Here is a 22,136-nt window from a genome sequence, read left to right on the forward strand (position 1 = left end):
TGCAGTCTTGCTTTTCGAATATACATTTATTTGGATACCATATTTGATCTCTTACTCAAGAATGTATTTTCCATAGCGTGTGGGTGAGGGCAGAACGAACACAACCTCTGCAGAGAAGAAGAGTATGCCTTCTTGTTCAAAGCTGGCTACAGGGTATTTCGTAACTCTACTTTTGCCAATTTCAATTATGGGAACATTTTGCAAGATAATAGCGAAACTAAATTGGATTCAATTGGATTAATTGAGTTTTGCTTGGGTCTTGTTTAAAGCCAGAGCATCTTTCTCGCATGAATTCCATAATGATGTGCGGATAAACTACTCGCAGGTCATGATTTGTTTGGATTTGCCCTCGAAGTTGGCATCCATTAGGTTGATGCAGTGCATCAACGTGATTTGTCGTTCACCTGCCTCGGCTCCGGTGATTACTGTTATCACATTTTGTGAATCTCTCAGATGAGCGAGCTTAGCGTACACATAATGCAACAGATTGCTAAGCAGGAAAGCTTCTTATCATCCCAACACTTTTGGGCTCTTATGAAGTTCAACAAATTATTGTGAATGGGATTGTAGCCCCGCCTCCCTGCCATTTGCCTCCCGCTCCATGGACTTGTTTTGTTTTTTGGGGTTGATTTGTATGCAGCGCTAAAAGCTTGAAAAATGTTTTACCCGCACGTGTTTCCTGCGCTTTGATAGAACGCACACACACACACACACACAAACACACACACCCCCACACACACATTCGAGACACATTATATAAAATAGAATGTAAAGAAAAAAGCACAACAATGAAATGCCAGTTGGGTTTGCGCTGCCAGCGACATTCACATTACAATTTCCAAGGGTTTAGGGCTTAGATGCGGGCTGAGCGGGGGGCGGGGGGAGGGGCGCAACCCTTGCGCTTGGCTTGGCGTGTGACAGTTTTCGAGTAGAAGAAAATAAAAAGTGTTGCAATTTTTATTTGGTACATGGCAGATTTTGTCGGGCACACTGTGCGGCACATTATGGTTACTAATGAATGACTGGGAAGTACGACGCGGACATCCCCCCCCTCTCTGCGCGGGAGAGGGGGCCTTGAGCGTTAGTCGAATGATTTTTGTCTGCGCGCATTTCTGTTTGACAGCGGGGAGTGCTTGCGCTCTTTCCCAAGCTCCGTACGCAGTGCAAATTTTCCGGGCTGCATTTTCGAAATTGAATCCTGCGAGAATGCGCGCAGACAAACATCTAAATTGTCAACGTAATGCGACAAAATATCGAAGTCAGCGGGTAAAGCCAGAGCCAAAGCCAGGAACAGGAACAGGCACCAGTCAGCAGGCAGCAGGAGGCAGGCACTAGGACACTAGCCAACGGTAAGGAGTAACACCTGCCAGGACATCTCCTGACGCCTTGTCGCTGTGACTCAATTCAGTTGTGTGTGAAACTTGCCAGGCACGAATTCAATTTCGCGTCCACAGATGCCATTCACCTTCGGCACGTACAACTATCAACGTCAACAAGTTACACACAGCGCGGCGCGGCGTGGCGAGGGGGCGGTGCAGCGAGGTTGCAGGGGGCTGCAAGGCGTGGCAAACTAAAGTGGAAAACAGCAGTCAGACAATACAATTGCTTCCTTGAATGCATCTGCCGCCTCCACTACGTCCTTGTCGCTGTCATCCCATTTCCGCTGAAATTGTGAGACGTTTCCTCCTTCCTCGCTCCTCGGTCCTCAGGCGAGCCGTGGAGTCGATTCCCTTCCACACTCTCCTTGTTAGTCACCATGGTGAACGCTTCTGATGCTCCTGACATTTTATACTGAATTATTTATTTAGTTTTGCTTTCTCTATGTGCTCATTACTTCCTTTTTTTAATACCCTGTACTTAGGGTGTTTGCTCAAATCGGTTGGATTGGTTTGTAAAAGTTGGTGGAATTAGTACATAAAGAAATTGCCTGAAAATTATTTTGATTAGAAAATTAGGAAGTTTGGGCTTGAAACAATGTAAATAATGTATGTTGCTCTTTCATATAAATTTTTTTTGGGATAATTTTTTTTTTAAATATTCTTATTATTTTAAAAAAAAAGATTCCAGACAAGGCTATTATATTTTTTCGAGCTTATTTCATCACAGCTTTTATGTTCCAAGAATTTAAGAAAAACCTTAAAGATATTAAAGAAAATTTATTTACAAACTTTAAAAAGAATTTAAGATTACTAAAACAAGACTTTAATAAAAATTCCTTGTATAGAATCCACACAAATTTAGTTAATATCACATTTGCTGATAATATAGTTAGTTTAAGTATTTACTATTTTTATTTTACATATTATTTTGTTTTATAAGTTATTTACAATATTATTATAAAAATTCTATAAGAAAAGATGTGCAACTTTGCGTTTCCCCAACGGTCACATATTGAGCAAAAAATATTTTCGATTGTAGTTTTTCTAAGTAGAGGGTATTTGCTAGTCAGGCATGCTTGCCTGCAGCACAATTGCTTGTCCTTTTTTGTCCGCAAAGTTGTGGACGCAGTTTGACATTTTTATTGTGCTGCGTTAAATTTGCAGACGACAAAGTCAAGAAGGCTGAAATATAAACCAAGTCGACGCCCAGGCGATCGCTTACGAGTCTAATTAAATATATGTATGTAGTACATATACTATACACAAATATATGTGTGTACATATCGATTTATGTGTAGTTGAGGACTTTGCGCCAAATGAAATTGAACAAAATGCGGCTCTCAATCTGTTTGATTACCTCTGAGATTTGTGACGTCGCAGCTCTACTAAAATTAAATATGACTGTGAAATATTTTCAATTTGTGGACACGAAAACTTTTATTCGTCGTACTACGTACATTTTGTTACTGGCTTTTCGGCACCCGTGGGAAATTCCCTAACAGAAAATAAAAGTTTCTGGTCAAGTGAGTGCAAAACTTTTAAGTGACGCACTTTTTTCTTTTTTCTCTCGCCCCCGCCTTCCGCTGCTCCCCTTTGGGCACTTGGGACAGCGTTCTAGGTGGTAGAGTGGAAGAGGATTATTATGGATGGAGTGTACAATTTATAATAAGGCTTGACTTGTGTGCAATAATTTGTGGCTCTGCATGTGTGGACTTTGATAACAGCTGTTGATTAGATTGGGTCGGGCTACGTGTGCCCGACACTCAAATCCCTAGAAATATAGAGCTCCTAATTTTCAAATTCTTGTCCAAACAATTGCACAAAAGTCAACTGATTTCCTTGTGGAGTGTCTAGGTTGATGAGCTTTCTAAATTTCAAGTTGACAACTCGAACTGTGAGCAAATTTCATACCAATTATTTAAGACTTTTTCAAAAAAAAAACGCACACCTAAACTTCTCTCCTGCTCTACAAAGCAATCAGCTTTTACTCTTAAGGTCACAAAAACCAAAATCAAGTGAAAATTCAAAGTTTAAATTGCCAGTGCTGAAAACTGAAATTTACAGTGCGGCTCCGTGTTGAGTAAAATGCGCTTATCGTTTGTTTTCCAACACTATTTGTATAGCTTGCAATGCAGTGCTGCGCAAAATAGTCAACATATTATTAAACAGATCTCGAAAAACATAAATAAAGTACACAAATTAAATTGTTTTTATTTTTACTTTATTTTTAGGTAAGTTCCTATTTAATTGGAAAAATACATTTAAACGCGTTGAACAACTAGATAAAGGTGAGTCGAGCTTGTTGTTCAGTAAATCGTTGAGATCTTTGGTTAAGCTCGGCACAGCCGCAGAAAATTCAGATTTCAGTGCAATAAACAAATTCGTAATTGCCTTGTAATGCCTTGTGTTGACAGGCGTCCGACAAACAGATAAGGCCCTTTCAGTCAGAGGGAAATGGAATGCTGCAGAGAGCAACAAGATGGACGGTTTATCATGTGTGTGTGTGTTTGTGTGTAGGTGTCTATATATGTATGTGTGTGTGTGTGCTTGTATGCTGTTGCAGAAATTAGCATAAAACTTCGATTTCGCCAGCGCACATTGCGGCCAACGTAAATGGCGAATGGGCAGAACGAGGCGCAAAAACGTATTTGCCAGCCTACAAATGGCAATAGATTGCCGGCCATACGAGCATAGAACGTAAATGTAAAGATGTAATAATGCGCTGGTCGGGAGTATGCGGCTGAGGGATACCCTTTGCCTCTCTAATTATGTAAGCTGTGCACAATTGGCTTCATCTTTCAAAATCAATTTGATTCTAGTAATAACTTTAGGGTTTCTTAATTGGGGAAGATGTGTGTTGTAAATAAACCTATTTTATATTTATGCTCATTAAATACATAAGATAGGACTTACAACAGCTTTTTAAAGTGCGATTAATTTTATGGTCTTGGATATATGCAGCTCCCCTTTACAAATATCTTTCTATCCCGCTGCTATGCTCTTGAAGAAAATATTTTAGTTTGTCTTTAAATGCGTTATACATGAATGAAGATATCGCCGACCCCATAAACTATATATGTTCTTGATCAATATCAACAGCCAGATCCATATAGCCAAATTCGTCTCTCTGTCTGTCAGCTTTTATGCAAACTAGTTTTTATTTCTTAAAGCCATCCTCATAGAACGGTGTCCACCTGTCTGTTGCTGTCAGTTCATATGCTGGAGCCGACTGGATCGAACTACTGTATCATATAGCTGCCATATAAACAGTCCGAGAAAAATGTAGTTCCCTCCATGAAAAACATTTTCGTTACCGTCACCAAACACAGCAAGTACGTGCCTTTCTTTTTGCCTTACATGATCTAATAAAACTACTTTATTATAACCTTCCTTTAGGAAGTTAAGGAAGATCGGGAATAAAGTTTTTGTATAGAAGCAAGTTTATAAGGGTATTTAAACTTCGGCTTGCCATAGATAGCCGTTCCCATTCGTACCTTTTTGTTGCCATACCGTGTATTGCAATCGGAAAAGTGCACGCCGACTCACATGTAAGCTAGTTGCTTTATTTTGCATTAATTACAAATCTATTTCAACTTTAAATTGAGCTGAGTCCCATGCTAAATAAGTAGTAAATCTCTAAGCCCCAGGGCTAAACTCTATTGTCTGCATAATCTGAGCTGAACTGAGCTGAACGTTTCGTTCATTTGACTAATTAAATTTGGAAAGTTGTCTGCTGGAATTTTATGAATATTTAAAAAGTTTTGGCAAATGATTCGCCTCATCGTTGGGTTCGGCTGCAAGACAAAAGCCTCTTCAAATTGAAAATTCATCAAAAAAGTTGAATGCTTTGTAAAATGAATCAAATATTCATGCATGCACGCAACTTTTTATTAGTCCAAAAAGTTGGATTGGCCAATAATTCGCTCACTCTAAAAAGCAATTAGCTTTAACTCTTAACACCGCAAAAACTTTTCTAGCCTTTGCAACGAGCAAATATTTCTAAAAAGAATCAGAGTTGAGAGTGCTGTAAAACTGTTTGCCACAGTGCGGTTCAGTGTTGGGTAACGCTTCTGCCTATCGATTACTTTCAAACACAGTGCCTTGCAGAGTTTGCATCCTGTCAAAGTTGTTCCTGCTACAGTTTTGCACATGGACTCTAAATACAAATTAACTGAGGCTAATCTCAATCTCAGATTCGATCTGAACTTTATAGACAACGTGCTGCAATGCTATGGTGCTCAGGCCGAGCCAGATGCACGTCGTTATCTGTTGGATTTATCATACAGTAAGAAGCCAATTTATACGATAAAATTTTCCGTTTGAATATGATTTGCCCCAGCCATGGCCAGGAATCAACTAGTCGAGGCGCGTCGCTTTGCCAATCTGAACAACAAAACCTTTATAGATGTCAAGGATTTACGTATTGCCAAAATGGAGAAAACCGACGACTTTCAGTTCGGGCCGCTGCTTTTGGCCAAACCCATTGTGCAGCCGCTCTCCGCCCCCTCGGCCACCACGAGCCTCCTGCTGCCGCCGTGGCGCAACTGCCAGGTGGGCGCCAATGCCGAGCTGAAGCAGGTCCTGGCCGAAACGGAGGGCAACCATCTGGCAGAGAATGGCGCACCGCCCAGCAAAATGGCACGCATACGGCTGCCCAATCAGCCCAAGATGATTTAGGAACCATTTGTAGTTTAATTTGTATAAATAAAGAATTGTAGTTTGTATATTATGAGAGGAAATGGGTTCTTTGAATACCCTCTAAATCTTGTCTCTACTTCTGCAGCTTTCAGCTGTGTTGGCCATTTGCAGGTCTGTCTCGTACTTCTTCAGGTTGTGGCCATAGGTGCGACAGACCTTCACGTGCAACAGGCACTTCCTGCAAATGGTCTTTGTGCTGATCATCTCCATTTCGTAGGTCGCCTCGTAAACGTTCCACGCGTGCGCCTTCCTGTAGGCCATCGCCATTTGCGCGTCGCTGCCCGCGGCTGTCGCAAGGGGCACTCGATAAGGTTGCATCGATGCGAATATGTCGTCATCAAGTTCGTTGCCCGTCGGCTGTTAGAATGTCTTGAATAAAATAGGAGTCAAGCGATTAGCACAGATTCACACCAACTTACGGAGCCGGAACCATTCCACATTTCTTCAAAGCTGGGATTCATGCTGCTTCTAGCACATATAATTCCGACCCGATAAGAAAGAGAAACTCCGCCTCGCAACTTCGCCCTGTACGTTCTTTAATATAATGCTTGCACTTTGACAGCCAGCAATGACTTGCAAAACAATCCAAATTTGACAAGCAGTCCAATGGTTGCCTGGTTTTTTTTTTTTTTTTTGCTTATAACTATTAAATAAGTGGGATGAGTGGTCAAGCTATCGAAACAAGCAGGAGCCGGGCTTCTAAAATAGTAATGCTGCTTCCTAGGACTTTCTGGATAAGAACCTTGTCGGTATAAATTAAAAAAAAGCAAAGCAATATTTTAATTTCAATATTATATGTAGAATTATATAATTTGTGCTCAACAAAGGATACAAAAAATATTACTTAAATAATTAAATATAATCTCCAAGATAGACTAACTACAACTCCCAAACTAGAACTCCTCTTTACTAAATGTTTCTAAAGCATAACCTAAACCCTCTAAATAATTTTTTTTATTGAACTTGTGTTGATATTTCAGTTTAGAATTAGGAGAAAATTTTCATTTCCAATTTTTTTCATGTTTCGTTTATAGAAAATGCATGTTACCTTGCATATTCGGTGTGAAGGGCTTAATTTTTGTAAACTTTAAAAAAAATGGAAAAATAAATATTGCAAAGTTTTGATAAGTATCGACAAGTATTGGTATCATTAAGCATCTATAAGCTGTTAAATAGTGATATTTAAGCTGATCAATAGCCTAGAAGATTGATTGGGTTATTTCTCGTCTCTTCTCGCCATTTTGGCGGATGTGTTTGGTGCTCCTTTTTGGTTTTGACGCCGATTTGAACAAGTATTGAGAATCTCGTCGCTCCTGTTGTTTTCATCCATATTGAGTATTGAGCCCAATGAGAGCCATCTTGTCCCGTTGTAGTGCGCGTCTCAATTTGTTTCGACATGATCAGTCGTCGTCGATTGATTTTAGTGCACTAATCCTTCCAGTTGGTGGATGCTCCTAATTCGAGTGTTTGGTGGTTGCTCTATGTTAATTTGAGGACGAAGTGGCGAGCGCCAGTTTTCATTCTGAGTGGCCATGTGGTAAATGCGCTACATGTTTGGGTTCGTGCCTAGAAACAATCCTCCAGCTTGTTCTCATCTCTGGGCTTTTGTTCTATTCTTCGTGTCTCTGAACTCATAAAACACAGGCGGCGTAGGCGCTAGGGTTGGTGCAGGTCCCCCGAGCAGTTTACAAATTAATGCGAACTCGCACGTGTTAATTCAAGAATGTGCCCCTGCTGCTGGCGCTACTTTATCCTTTCTGTGGCATGCATAAGGATTCGGCATGAATTTGCATATTAGAAAAAGTTTTTCAGCCTGTGAAATGCCAGTTTAATATGCGTGAAGTAGTTTTGTCTGCTTAAGAATAACTAAACTTGATGTAGTCTAAGTTCCATGTGGGCACTCGAAACGCCCAAACCCAAAAAACGCTCTGTGGGCGGCATAAATAATTAAAGCACATGTGGTAACTACGCCAGCTAGATGCGCTATCTTTAAGTCCTTCCCATCAGTGTCTACTGTAGTTCACAGAAATGTAAAAAAACAAGGAGCTGAGCTGAGCTGTCGCGGTGACACAGCAAGCATCTTTGTGTTAACAATCTTTGGAGCTTGAGCCAAACCATGTCAATGAGTCTGTGTTAAACGTGGTTGGGAATTGTAGGAATATAAGCCCTGAAGCACATCTGTGATGCTTTATTTTTTGTTGCAGTTAAACGAGGGTACTGGGGACCAAATTTTAGAGCAAGAAAGCTGGAGTATATATATTCATGAGCAGCAGCAACAGCCGAGTACTCTTGACTAAAGTTTCTTATTTGAAAGAGAATAACATACTACTAAAAACTCGCTCTGACTTTCTTTGCATGTCCTTTTTATCCTTGAGAAGCTTGAGAACGTGTACAAATCAGGGAATATATATAATTATAAATCTGAATATTATGCATACTTAATCTTAAAGAATAAGTTTCTGTATTGAGATAATTTTTAGCTGTGACCTATTATTATAATAAGTATTTTAACGGATTCCACACCAGCTTTTTAGTCATTGGATGTCATTTTCTCCGGCCTGGGTGTAGCCTGGGAGCTTTTCTCGGCAAGCATAAACTGTATGAGGATGACCAGATAAGTAACCACAGCGGCAAACATCTGCAAGAAGAGAAGGGACACCCTTATTATTCCTCAAAAAAAGGTTAAGTTGTTAACTGACACTGCTCAGCAGATGCAAATTGAGGCTGAAAAAGTCCTTGGCCGTGACGACAAAACGTTGATGCAAAGTCTGCAACAGGAACTCGCTGACCAAATCGTTGTAGCGCTTGCTGCCCATGGGATTCACTAGCTTGGGTATCAAGCACCCGATCTGTCGACTCTATGGAATAGAATTTTAGGAAATTAAACAAACAAATGTGGGATTATGCCTCACATGATTAACGCTTTGCTGGCAGTCCCAACAGGTCACAGAGAGCAGAAGTCCCAGGTTGAGTAAAAAGCCCAAATGAATGTATATATAGGCTGGACTCTTAAGCCGGGTCAGCGTGTGTCTAGCCAGCCAAAAGGAGTTGAACAAAAAGTCGAAAAATAATACTATGAAAATGATAAGCAAACTGCTGCCATAGGCAAAATTAAGCTGCACAAACAGTTGATGTAGTTCTCGGTACATTTCCTTGAATTCGATCACTGGCACCACATTCGGCGACTGTCTGCAGGGGTTGGGCTTTCTGGCCAGCTGCTTCAGGCTCTGCTGCACACAGAGAACACGCTCATTGGCCACCAGAACATCAGAGAGAAACGCAATCAGCTTCAGCTGCACAGCCCAGGCACTGGGCGAGGAAAACCAAAAGATTGGCGTGTACCATTGAAACTCGAGACCTATCTTGAACCAGACGATCAGACTCTGCACCACCAGAAAGGGCACGAAGATGCCAGATACACGCAGCAACACATTTCGCTGGTTCTGTGCTTCCAGACGGGACACATCCAAGCGCAGCTCGAGCTGACGATGTGTGCGTCGCTGCAGAAAGGTGTTCAGCAAAATGATGCCATGTGCCAGGGTCGGCGTGATAAACATCGCGAGTGCGATCAGACACTCGAGTTTGCAATACGGAAATGTTGACATATACTTTGCAGCACCTAACCAAATCACGACAAGCCAGCAGAACCAAAAGCCAAAGGGCACGAACTGCAGCCGATGCAGCCGCGCATTCCATCGCACGCCAAATAAACACAGCACCAGGTGAAAGAGTTCCCTCGCCAACACCGATCCACTCAAGAGCTGCATGTCTACTGTTAACTGGGTGCGAAGACCAGACAGAAAGAGTCAGCTTCTGCTGTGTCAGTCATGCTCACAGGTCACAGGTCACAGGTCAACCCATTCATCACTGTCATAATTATTGGAGTAATTTTAGGTTTATTTTCCATTCTCACAGCGATTATCGGATCAATTAGGTGGCTCAGCAGGACAGCGACAAGAATATCAAAGCATAAGTCCAGGTACCCTAACACAATACTTCTTTAAAAGGTGTTTTAATAAATACTCCAACTGTTGTTTGTGGCGGATTTGTTGAGACCTACAATAGAACAAGAGAGGGATTTGTCTTCAATGGAATGCCCGCCAGTCAGCGCAGGCGAACCTTTTTATGGGCACCTAATCCTACAAATTCAAGCTGAAAAGAATACTAAATTGTCGTGAAACTAAATCTAAATAAAATAAAAGAACAAAATATACGGGATGCATATCCAGGTTTTCCCCACAAGTATGCTATACAAATTAAAGTTAATTCTTTTTATTAGGAACTTGAAAAGTAGCTGTTTCCTCAAAAAATCTAGCGCCACATAAAGAGCTTTTTATACCCTTGCAGATGCAGATATTATAATTTTGTCGTGAAACGTGTAACGCATAGAAGGAGATATCTCCGACCCCATAAAGTATATATATTCTTGATCAGTATCGAGCCGAGTCGATATAGCGATGTCCGTCTGTCTGTCCGTCTGTTTCTATGCGAACTAGTCTCTCAGTTTAATTGCTATCGTGATGAAACTTTGCAGAAGTGTCTCTTTCTGTTGCACGCAGTACATATGTCGGAACCAGCTGGATCGGACCACTAGATCATATAGCTGCCATAGGAACGATCGGTCGAAAAGTAGGTTCTTGTATAAACAACTTTTTTATTTTTCAAGATACTTTGACCAAAGTCGCTATTTATAAGTTTCACTATGTTTTCTATATTTATGCGAAATCTTATTGAGATCGGACCACTATACCATATAGCTGCCATAGGAACAATCGGTAGAAAATTAAGTTGTATGAAAAATTTTTTGTTTTTCAAGATATCTTAACCATACTCGGCATTACCTATTAACTATCCCCGTTCTTCTTAGAAACGAGCAAAAGGTTGGGTCTGCAAAAGTATTAAATCTTCGGAGTGCCGAAAATAGCCCTTCTCTCTCGGGTTTCTTTTGCTTACAGATCATTAGGTAATAATAGGGTCTGAGATGATTTGTACTTTGAGGAGTGTGGGCTTAATGGTGGGGGGCTGTAGTTTTATTATACAGCATAATCATCTCTGATCTCGCTAGCTCTAGCTTATACTCACATTATTGGCACTTGCGTCGCCATACCAGAAGAGCGCTACAACAAGCGTGCCCATGGCAAAGCAGGTGTTGCCATTGTAGATAAGCATGTATATCCGCTGCGACATGTAGGCCTCCGTGATTATCCAGTAGGCATTGGACACGAACTCCAGGCCGCACATCATCTGCAGCCCCAGCATGCCCCAGCCGTAACAGTCGCTGAAGGCCTCGTAGCACTCGTAGATGCGGTCATAGCTGAGTCGCAGCGTCTGCAGCTGCTGCCATTCCTGAGAGCCGTACGGCTGCCAGAGGTCATTGCCAGCGGCCAGGCCGAGGAGCGAGTGGCGCAGCTGGCGGGCACGCTGGTTCAGCTCCATGACCTGCCACAGCAGCTGGACGTAGCGTAGGCGCAGCAGCCACTTCTGGGGCAAGGAGATAATGTGTACCGGCGATATGCTATAATGTGCATTGGCCCAGGACCTGGCCACATCGCTGCCGATCTGTGTGCCCAGCAGCAGCAGCAGGCTCCAGGCTCGGCGACAGCCCCGCGACATGCCCAGACGCTGCATCCGCAGTTGCAACTGAACTCGCAAATTGTCCAAGCGCTCGTAGGTTCGATGCTTAAGTGCGCTCTCCACCTGTATCAGCAGACCGAGCAATGAGTAGCCTATGAAAAGAGCCGTTCCACTCATGTAGCTGATGCTCAGTCCATCATCATCCCAAAAATAAGAGACACCGATCCAAAGCATCTTCAGATAGTAGGCAAACCAAATGCAACGCACAAGCAAAGCGAGCAGCAACCACATGAGCTGGGAGCTCAGCGGCAGGGGCACCAGACCCATCCACCAGTAGATGCCCAACAGGCAGCGCGCGGTTACACACTCCAGCGAATTCATGCCGCAGCTTAAGAACTTTCAATCCACACTGTGCCGCACAGCTCAAATACACTTTCAAGACTTAAACATATTCAATCGGGCTTTGAGTAAACCAATAAATCATATAAACAATTAAGTTGCATGACAGGGTAAATGCGTTTGTCAATCGAACGTTCGAATAATGGATCATATGTATGGGGAAGCTAAAAATTAGCTAAGTTCAATACCGACAAGAAAAAACGAAAACTAAATACCCTAGTAGAGACGTGTTTTTAGGCCAACAAGATATTGTAGCTTGAGTTGTAGTAGTAGATGTGTATTGCGATTATTGACTTCAGACGAGATACATTTAAAGGAACATCAATTAACTTAATTCTTGACCGAGAAATCTTATGTCAGCTACATGATAAAGTGATCCCTGATCAGATCGATTCTGACATATTTTCTGCCTGAAACTGAAATTCAAAGCTACGTAATGATAGCTTTCAAATTAAAAGACCCATTTGTATAGAACCCGGCTGTTGATACCGATCAAGAATATATATGTGTTATAAATTTCGTGATACAAATATAAAAACCTGCAAAAGGGTATCTAAGTAAATGACTCTTGAAATCAGAAGCTCAATTTGCTGTTTCACTCTAGGATCATTTCAAGTTAATGCACTGCAATTGTACTTTTTTTTGGTTTCTGCACCATTTTGTGAAATCGTCAGGCTAACATGCTGGCAGCAAATATCTTCTAAGTAGTAAGTGCATTTTCTTGCACAAAATATATTCTCAGCTTATTTCTGCTTTACATGCATAAGATAATTCTGTTCGCATCTCAGGGCTGGGGTAAATATTACAAAATTTCTCTATTTCAAATTGTGGGAATAGGCAAACTTCGTGGCCCGAGGCACTTTTTGTCGAAATTTCTTAGCAAACCGCTGAGAAAGTGCCGATGGTAGCTGCTGATGTGGTGGCAATCGAGCTCTGGAATCCGATTAAAAAGTTGAACCGTCAAAGTTTGCTCTAACCCTTTCGCACACTGTATCTGTATCCATTTGTCCTTGTCTATCGCTCCCTTGCGGAGAAGCGTTGTGGGCGCAGTTCAAATGGCTGCCGGTTTATGAATTATGTATTCTAGCCGAAGGGGGACTCTGCGTTCAAAGCTAAAAATTATCCACTTTTTTCTCTACTTGGATGGCAACTAGAAAGGGTTGTGGTTGCTTTGAAGATTAGGTTGAACAGTTGTTGCCACGGCTCCTGTGCTCGACACCCAAGTCACCCACTGCATTTATAATTGCGCTCAAAATGCATAATTCCCAAATACTTATATACTAGCTGCTGGGAGTTGCGAATAAGTATTTATTCATAATTAATGCCCAAGTAGAACAGCTGAAAAAGCATCTAGAAGTTACCCTTTACCAGAGCATAGCTTACATATGTGTTCGAATGCATACAAAATATTTCACTATTACCCGGCTTTGCGCGGTATATTTATTATATTAATACTACTCTCTCACCTGTTTCCCGTCCTTTCACACGTCCTGTCCCCAACTACGTCTTGGAATTATAAAAAAAAGAAATTAGAGCCCGAAACCGTTGCGTGCCACTGGACCGTAGTGATTTTACAAGCCATATGAAATACTTTTGAAATGAATTTCCCCCAAAGATATTTGAATTGAGTACGAAGCCGATTACCAAGTCGGTTACACTCTTTTAAGCAATTATTAATGGGTACAATTTATGGAAAAATAGTTCGTAAAAGTTCGGTCGCCCACAGTTTCGATTTACATGCAATCAGATGTGCCCGGAAATACACAGTTTTATGTAGAGCTTGCTTAATGTGAGACTCTTATCATTTCATTAAGATTTCCATAAATACTTTATCACAGACTGTGGCCACAAACATTGCAGCAATTCTACAAAGACACAAAAAGAAATTGTTCGCAATTGCAACTTTGTGAGAAGCCACAAAGATTTTACATCACACACTCGGCCACGGTGTGGAGAACGGAGCATTGCAATTTTAATAATAACTCGAAATGGCAACTGGTTCGTTAACAGGCAACTGTCAGAGATTGGTGAGAAAATGTTCTGGTGCCTGGGCTGCGGGTTCCGTGCTGCCCAACTGGACCACAAAGAGAGTTTTGCATATTTAACAAGCGGAATTTAAATGAAAATTAATGCCAGCTGCTTCACTTGGCAACAGAAATGCTGCAGGAAACGCAGTCGCTTTGAAAAATGATGCTAAAAGCAAGTAAGAGTATAACAGCTGAGAGTGCTCGACTAGGAGATACGCTGTAGTCAGGTCTGGCACGGAAATCTCTGGAGATTTGGGGGTATTTATTCTGGGATATATTTCAATTACTGTTTTAAGCTAGTTGGCATTATTATAGAGAAATGGAATTGATTTTGATTACCAATAGTGAAAGGCTCTAATTTACTTTTCATTCCATTCACATGATTTATTAATACACTTTCTTAGCTGTTTCCAGAAGAATTGGCATTGAGTTTTAAATCGTTTGTAAGAAATTCTTATTTTTAGCAGAAAACTTTTTACCACAAACAAACCTTATCTTTGATTGATTTCGAAGATTCTCTTTCCGAATGTGTGGCTAGAAATAATCGAGAGGAGGTCGAAATAAGTTTCTTTCTATCATACCCCTTCTAGTTATTTTTAATGTGCACAGGGCACAGCAACGGAAGCAACTTAAAATCTAACAAAAAATGCATACTTAGTTGTTTGTATTTGTATCGCTGCAGCATAACTGACCCGCAATCGGACTCAATTGTAATGAATACGTGTAATTGGTATCGTTTACCTGGCCAAATTGGCCTGCATTGCAGCGAAGCATTTCTGAAATTGTCTCGTAAATTGAAATTAACAGCAATTTTCTACTGCTACGATAAGGAGGGAATTGCATTAATATTGTGATGGAAATTGCGCAAAACTGAGATTTTGTTTCTGTTCGAGCAAATCTCTTTTCGAGTTTGTTGCTCGTTTTTATGCTACAAGAAATCGATGTTATGCGTATTTCCTAAGGCCAGTGACAAGGGAAACGAAAATACATAAATCTAAAATTCCAAGTATTTGAGCACCAATAAATTTTCATTTTGATAAACCCTTAAGCCTTTTCATGGCCAAACAAACTTTTGTGATTTATGAAGTTTTCAGCTACTTCGCAGCACTTTTGGCAATAAAACACAACCCACATTCGACATCAGATACACAACTTTGTGTTTATGTATTTACATTTTAAAGACTCGCAGAGTAGATGAAAAACAAAAAAACACAACACACACAGAGCAACAATAATCTTAATGGGGCAAAAAAATATATCTTACTGTCTTATTTCATAAACGCAATGCTATAAAAATGAAATTTTCCATAAACTAACTCAAGTGTAAAAGAGTATTACGTTTAAGTGCCTAAAAAAAAATGAATGAAAAAGAACGTTGCAAAAACAAGATAAAAAATATTGGGATAAATATCTATTCAACTGTTCATACAATTTTCATAAATTTCATTGATTGAAATTACAAAATGTTCTGGATACGATATTTGAGTCGTTTTGTAATTCGCGCACAGCTTGCGCGGATGCTGCGAGCATATCCATAAACAAAATGCGACATGCTCCCATCTAATATGGCCGATTTCCATATATGCAAGCCGGAGGACGAGTACTTGACATGGGGATGACACCAACTGCGTCAGCTGGCGATCAAAGTCAAATTAAATTGAAGCAACTTTTTGGCGTTTCGGCCCTGGTCACAGCCCTTCGACACGACGCAGCCCCATATGTATGCTATATATACAGTATATTTACATATATGTGTATATGTTTGGGTATATGTATATGTATGCGTATATGTACATATGTGCTACACATATCAAGTAGCAGCAGCTAGTATGAACAACATGCTCCTTGCATATTACGCACTTGTTTCCAAGTATCGTTCAGTCATCTGAAACGTGACACCGCATGCCGAATGTTCATATTGTTAGTTCATATGAGCATGGAACAAACAATAAATTGAACTAATTTATTCCTAACTTTTCTCTCATCTCATAAAGTAATCTTTTATTCGATTCTTAATTTGCAACGAATTAAATATTAAGACAAAATCCATTTGTCACTTTTCTATTATTAAAAGTCCTAACTGGATCCCGTCTCATCTACTTCTGTTTAATGTAAACTTTTTTTAATATTTATAATTTATTATAATATTTTATTTAGTTATATTTATTTATTTTATATAATTAAGTTATATATTATTAATAAATTATGTAAAAATGTATTGAAGCTCCTTAATGTGCATTTCGTGAAATCTTCTCCAAGAAAGGTAGATTCTAATTTCAAAACTTTTTTCGATCAAATGCCAACACATGCCAACCGCATTAAACAAAATAATTTGAAAATTTATGAATATTCTTTTCGATTAAATTAAGTATCTCCGGGTCGAACGGCTTCAATAATCTAACCTAGCATAACCTGAGCTTATGTCTTATTCTATGATCTTGCATTCTGAGAAATCTTTTTAAATCACTTTGGTCGGATTTCATCGTGTGCTCGTGACACGAAGTGAAGAATTAAAAGGTAAACAGCTTTAATTAGAAACTTGATAAAAAAGAGTATATTAGATTTCAAGGTCTTAGGAAATGTGAAATGTTTTGAAATCGTGGAAGTTTCCATCTTTGAAATCTCTTCATCTTTCTAGTCTAGCCCTTTTACTGTGTTGATGCTGTCTCTTATAAGAGATGATCTGGTCGAAACAATCAGCATGTAGAGAATATATATATTTATATATTACAATTTCGATACTTTTGCACCTATTAAAATTTCTTATGAATTATTAACAGAGCTTAATTGGACAGCACAGAAAAGGCCGAAATACTTCAAAAACAGAGTATTGTGCAGCCAGTGTTGTCCGACTAAAACATTTCCACTTGTTTAGAATAGAATCGGATGGTATAACAGACGCAATTATTTTAATTTCAGCATGTCACATGCTCGTATATCTTGCTTCTTGTTTTAATTTGTCCCTTTTAACATTATAAAGGCCATTTGAAACAGAAACAACATATGGGGCATGTCCCAATGCATTGTTTGGTCTCTGTGTAAAATTGCTGTCGGGGAATTATATATAAATTTTTTCCTCTTTTTTCCTACTCGTATGTGCCATAATATCGTACGTGTTCAGCAATGCTTAACCGATATGCTACAATAATTTTATTTTTTGCAATTCCTATTTGAACGCCTGGCGCCAAATGATGCGACTAAAATGGGCGTCGATGGTCGGACAGTCGGACTGTCGGACGGTCGGAGTGTCGGCAAGTTGGCAACTTGCCAACATTTAATGACCAAAGACTAATACCAAAACGGACCGCATTACATGCAATTGTTGAACATTTTCAAATGGAAACTTATCTACAATTTATTTATGTTTGTTATGCGCAATAAAGAACTGCGCATTATGCGATAGAGAAAAATGCATAAATAAATAAATGCTTTCTGCTAATCAGCGGTTTGATTTCGATATTTATTTTATTACGCAGATTATTATTTACTAATTAATGTTGATTACATAATCTTAGATTAGCTACAAAAATGTAGAGCAACATTTGTGGGCTCAACTAATGCAAACGGTTATGCTTTGATTATTTGATTTTTGATTAGTCAGATGACCAAATATACAGGAAATATCTTGAAAATTGAGGTTTGGTGGCGCGAATTATTAAAATTTTTAAGAATGAGGTAATTTTGGTACAAAAAGGTCTTTCAACGAATACGAAAAAATCAATAGCAAAATTTTAAATATACAAACAGTTAAGTAGATTTTCAAATAGTCGGGAACAAATTTATCGCCAAATTGAAAAGCAGCTGACATTGATGGGACCGACAGAGAGACAGAGAAACAGAACGACAGGTTTAATAGAGTTGTATAATATATCTTCATGCTCGAAGTTCTCTATAATATAAAAAATGATAAATCTCTTACTGCTTAATTGGCGAAGCTGTCACGAGGAAACCAAGAAAAGACGGCAACACGCCAAATCTGTAACTGTTCAGCTCTTGGTAAGCCCAGAACTTATTGTCTGGCATCTTATGTACTATCTCATCAATATTGCCTAGTCCAATCAAAACCTACTCCACGAACCTCAACTAATAAGCCCTACTAGTTTAAATGCCTAAGCGCTCCAACATGTCGCTAAATAGTCTGGATTCCGACTGAGATAAGATCTCTAATGATCTCTTTCCCAGTTATGGGCGAGTAGTAGGTGCTTTTAGCACGTCTAAAACGAATTTGGTGCAAGTTTTGTGCCCGCATAATGTGACATCTTCTTCAACTTATTGTGTTGCGCAGAGTGTTGTGTTATTTATGTATGCGCCTGTTGCAGCTTCAGTTGTTGCAACTTCTGCGGCAACTTCTGTTGCAATTTGTATGTTGTTCTTCTATTTGTGGAGGTGTGAGTGTGTGTGCTGTGTGTGCTGTGTGTTGCTGGTTGTGTTTGGCAACTTTGGCGTGGCTTTCGTGTTGTGCATAGCCCTATATTCAGTTACCAGCACCAACCAGCCAGTACAGTGATGGCCCCGCAGCAGTCGCAGCAGCATTCGCAGTCGCAGTCGCAGCAGCTGGATGGTAAATAAATCACGTATTTAAACAAGTTGGCGAGTGGGCCCCAAACTTCAGAGTGTAAACAGTGCACGTACAACACAAGTTTGGTTTATGACAAATGTTCACAGCATTTTTAAAAAAAAAAAAGGAAATGCTGTAGGAAAGCAGCCCCTAAGAATAGAGTAAAACACCCTCGTTATCCTCCTCGAGCTTGCGTTCCCACAGCAGCTTAAACGATATATCGCCACACAGGGTGCCGTACTTCTCAGAGGGTGTTAGATAGCCGTTCTGAAACTGCGCCAAGATCGGTAGGAAGCCAGCTATAGCCGCTCGAGTCTCGCTGTGCTGCTTGGAGTGCAGGACGAGCACATAGCCATTGGGGAACACGGCGAATCTGATTGCGGTCCCATCGATTTTGTAGGTTATGAAGGGTCGCACATCCCGATTACCGGAAATCTGTTCGCTATGCAATTCGCACAGCATTTCCAGATCGATTTTGAAGGGCAGGCAAAAGGAGGCGTGCACATTATTCTTACTAAAATGCGTGATGTCCGTCTTGTAGTCAAGCTCCTCGACCATGCGGATTACCTTTAGCAGAGCTGTGCGTGCCGAAGCTGCTGTCAGGGCCATGGAGGCTATTTTGCCGCCAGAGTATATCTTTATCTCGGCACTAGGATTACGTAGGCGGACAAACAATGCCGGATGATGGGCAGGCTCATAGCGGGCGTCATCCAACAGAATCGCCAGCTCGTACAGGCTGAAACGGCAGCTGACGTCTACGAGGCAGGTGAAGGGTCTATAGAGCAGCTGCAGGTGCTTTTCAATTTTGCTCGCATTTGCGATGTTCTCATAAATGTTATCATAATCAATTTCAAAGTCGGGTATTATGGGTGTTTCATTGTCAACGCAGCAACTAGCTTCGACAGATTGGGTATCGGAGCATAAAGGATTTTCATGCGCATCTTCGTAGCCGTTTAGCTCGAGAGTTTCCTTCAAGGAAAGTATATCGGATGTCTCGAAAAGTTTTTCCATTTTAGATAAATCAACATCGCCGCTGTAGATACCGCTCACGCTTCCATCTTCTTCCTTGGGAAAGTCAATTTTGACAAAATCTCCAATTATATCGTCATCACTTTTGGTATTGCCAAAACTAAAGTCCCAGTCTAAGTCAGTATACTCGGATTCTACTTGCTTCGAGTTGCCAAATTTATGGACTGGTTCCTCCTCTTCGTACCAAGGACTGTCATCATTAACCAAATCTTTCATACTTTCATCTTGTGCCTTTTCTTTTATATCATACGGATTTTCGTTAAACTCAATCTGGATCAACTCTCTGATCTTTTCATCGTGAGCTTCATCTTTGATACGACTTGTATAATCAAATTCCCCATGCAATTCAAACTGTACCAAGTCCTCAATATTTTCATTTCGAGCTTCTTCAATAAGACTTGGATAATCGAATTCCTCATGAAACTCCAGCTGAGTCAACTCTCCAAGCTTTGCATTTTGAGCTTCGTCTTTAACATGTCCTGGAAAATCCATTTCCTCATGCAATTCAATTTTGATTAAGCCTTCAATCTTTTCATTTTGATCTTCGTCTTTGCTACTACTTGGAACCTCATTTATTTCTAAACAAAGAGCTGTTGTTTCCTCGCCATTATTATTATCGAGAACAGCGTCAACCTTTTCATTATCGTTATCAGCACACACACTGATGTACGATTAGTAGGGCCCAGCTCCGAATTTTTAAAAATACAACTTACCTATCTGCAATAGGATCCATATTTAATAATTCTACCTGCTCAAAGCAACTAGTAGGCACCAAATACGCAAATTATTTATATATTTGTGAGACACCAAATTAAAGTGACTAGACAAAAGTGTAAATTTAAATATTAGCTGTCAATTGTGATAGTAAAATCAACGTTTTTAAAGAACCTAATGAAATATGTATGCATATGTTTTGAGAAAACTAACAGGATCTCATTTTAAATATATATTTTTTAATTGCATGAGTTTCTGTTGGTTAATACACATCAATATTCGAGCCCTAGCAATATTCATCCGGTCCCTGTCTGTAAGGGATATCTCCAAAAGCCATCAATTATATTTATCGACAAATGAAAAAGTGTATAAATATTTTTCGAAAAGCAAAAATTCCATTTAACTCAGATAAACTGCATCAAAACATTTGCATTTGACATGTGAAATTATACTTTGATCTGAGACTGCGCTTTAATGAAACTCTTGTAAACACTTGACAAACTATAGCAAATTGCGATTGGGGAAAAAATCGAATGGCTTCTCTTCATTTCACTTATGTCCTTTTATGTCCTTGTCATGTTCAAATTTACACACTGTTGACCATATTTTATGTCCATTCTGGTTATGAAATTTACAGAGCTGTCAAAAAGAGTTCAGCGACATTTTAGTAAATATTGAAATTTAATCAAGCAAAGTGCAAAACTCACACACACACACTGAATAAAGGCCGGCAAAGGACAACAACATTGAACACGTTCACCCCCAGACACCTGTCACCGTAGCTGGCACTTGCTTCCTGCAGGATGGCATCCATTGCTTTATAAGGGACACACAATGCCACATGTGTGTGTGTGTGTGTGTGTGTGTGTTTATGTGTGTGTTTGGCGAAGTCAACAATCAATTGAATCGATTTCATTTTACAAATTGCGTTGAATTTTGTGGTGCAGTCAGCTGCAATTGACGGGGAAGCCAGTGGCAACAATAACGAGCTAACCTCAGTCCATCCATGCTGGTGGTGCACATGGAGACAAAGGGACGACAACAGAGGGCGAGTGAGAGAAAGGAATATGTCTCTTATACTAGACTGATTTTGATGGTCAACTGCTACAAGCAACAGCCTCTAATTGGAAGTTCACTTTGAAAGGGGAGCGAACCGCAACCCAATGGATAAACCAATGCGGCAGAATTTCGATTGATTCTCATGTAATCAATGAAAAGGTGAATTATATCATACCAAATCCTTAGGCGGAAGTGCTACAAATTATGTATATTTAGTGTGTTGGACTAGCTATTGTATACCCCATATATATATCTTACACTCAAGAGAATAAATTAGGTTATTTTTGGAATATGCTGGAAAAGTAGGAAGAAAAAGCAGAAAGAAAACATTTTTGTACACTTTCAATTCTAAAATCTAAAATTTACTTAAATAAAAAAATTTAATATTCGAAGCAGGAACAAAAAGATTTCTTTGAAAATTAATAAATAGAAGAAGGAACAAAAGCTTTCTTTGACTAGGTGCTTAAAAATACATTTCTTAGTTTGTTTTTGATTTCGAGATATTTTCTTCAATCTCTTCAATAGCCTCTAAAGCTAAAAACTAAAAGACTTTAAAAATTAACTTGTTTTTTCTCTTCACGTATACAATAAAGTTTATTTGGTACAGATACAAAATGAAATAATTTCACCTAGTTACCTAGTTTTTTTAAAGGTTTTGTTTTACTTTTTTTATTTTGATATTAAAATCTTACAACAAAT

At 39.7% G+C, this 22,136-nt stretch overlaps 4 protein-coding genes across 5 annotated transcripts; 1 reads left to right on the forward strand and 3 right to left on the reverse strand.

Moving 5' to 3' along the window:
- The first annotated feature begins 5,484 nt into the window (after nucleotides 1-5,484).
- LOC135440864 (uncharacterized) lies at nucleotides 5,485-6,109 on the forward strand. The gene is made up of 2 exons (XM_064700245.1): nucleotides 5,485-5,664; nucleotides 5,719-6,109. The coding sequence occupies exons 1-2, from the start codon at nucleotides 5,529-5,531 to the stop codon at nucleotides 6,054-6,056; spliced, it is 474 nt and encodes a 157-aa protein (XP_064556315.1). The 5' UTR covers nucleotides 5,485-5,528; the 3' UTR covers nucleotides 6,057-6,109.
- Nucleotides 6,104-6,656, reverse strand: LOC135440873 (uncharacterized). Of its 2 annotated transcripts, none has more exons than XM_064700267.1 (2): nucleotides 6,497-6,651; nucleotides 6,104-6,446 (listed from the first exon to the last, which is right to left on the reverse strand). In XM_064700267.1, the coding sequence occupies exon 2, from the start codon at nucleotides 6,393-6,395 to the stop codon at nucleotides 6,138-6,140; it is 258 nt and encodes an 85-aa protein (XP_064556337.1). In that variant the 5' UTR covers nucleotides 6,396-6,446; nucleotides 6,497-6,651; the 3' UTR covers nucleotides 6,104-6,137. The 2 variants fall into 2 exon arrangements, with proteins under 2 accessions (XP_064556337.1, XP_064556327.1); XM_064700257.1 differs by having other exon boundaries at nucleotides 6,107-6,434; nucleotides 6,497-6,656.
- Nucleotides 6,657-8,607: 1,951 nt separating this feature from the next.
- LOC135440893 (gustatory receptor 23a-like) lies at nucleotides 8,608-12,032 on the reverse strand. The gene is made up of 3 exons (XM_064700301.1): nucleotides 11,160-12,032; nucleotides 8,777-8,935; nucleotides 8,608-8,715 (listed from the first exon to the last, which is right to left on the reverse strand). The coding sequence occupies exons 1-3, from the start codon at nucleotides 12,030-12,032 to the stop codon at nucleotides 8,608-8,610; spliced, it is 1,140 nt and encodes a 379-aa protein (XP_064556371.1).
- Nucleotides 12,033-18,770: 6,738 nt separating this feature from the next.
- On the reverse strand, nucleotides 18,771-20,521 carry LOC135440812 (uncharacterized). Its single transcript, XM_064700178.1, has 2 exons — nucleotides 20,378-20,521; nucleotides 18,771-20,325 (listed from the first exon to the last, which is right to left on the reverse strand). Exons 1-2 carry the CDS (start codon nucleotides 20,395-20,397, stop codon nucleotides 18,786-18,788), a joined length of 1,560 nt encoding a protein of 519 aa, XP_064556248.1. The 5' UTR covers nucleotides 20,398-20,521; the 3' UTR covers nucleotides 18,771-18,785.
- Nucleotides 20,522-22,136: the final 1,615 nt, after the last annotated feature.

Source organism: Drosophila montana, unplaced genomic scaffold (genome assembly GCF_035044405.1).
Source record: "Drosophila montana isolate Dmon_TW-CO22-7 unplaced genomic scaffold, ASM3504440v1 contig_1090_1, whole genome shotgun sequence".
NCBI lineage: Eukaryota > Metazoa > Arthropoda > Insecta > Diptera > Drosophilidae > Drosophila > Drosophila montana.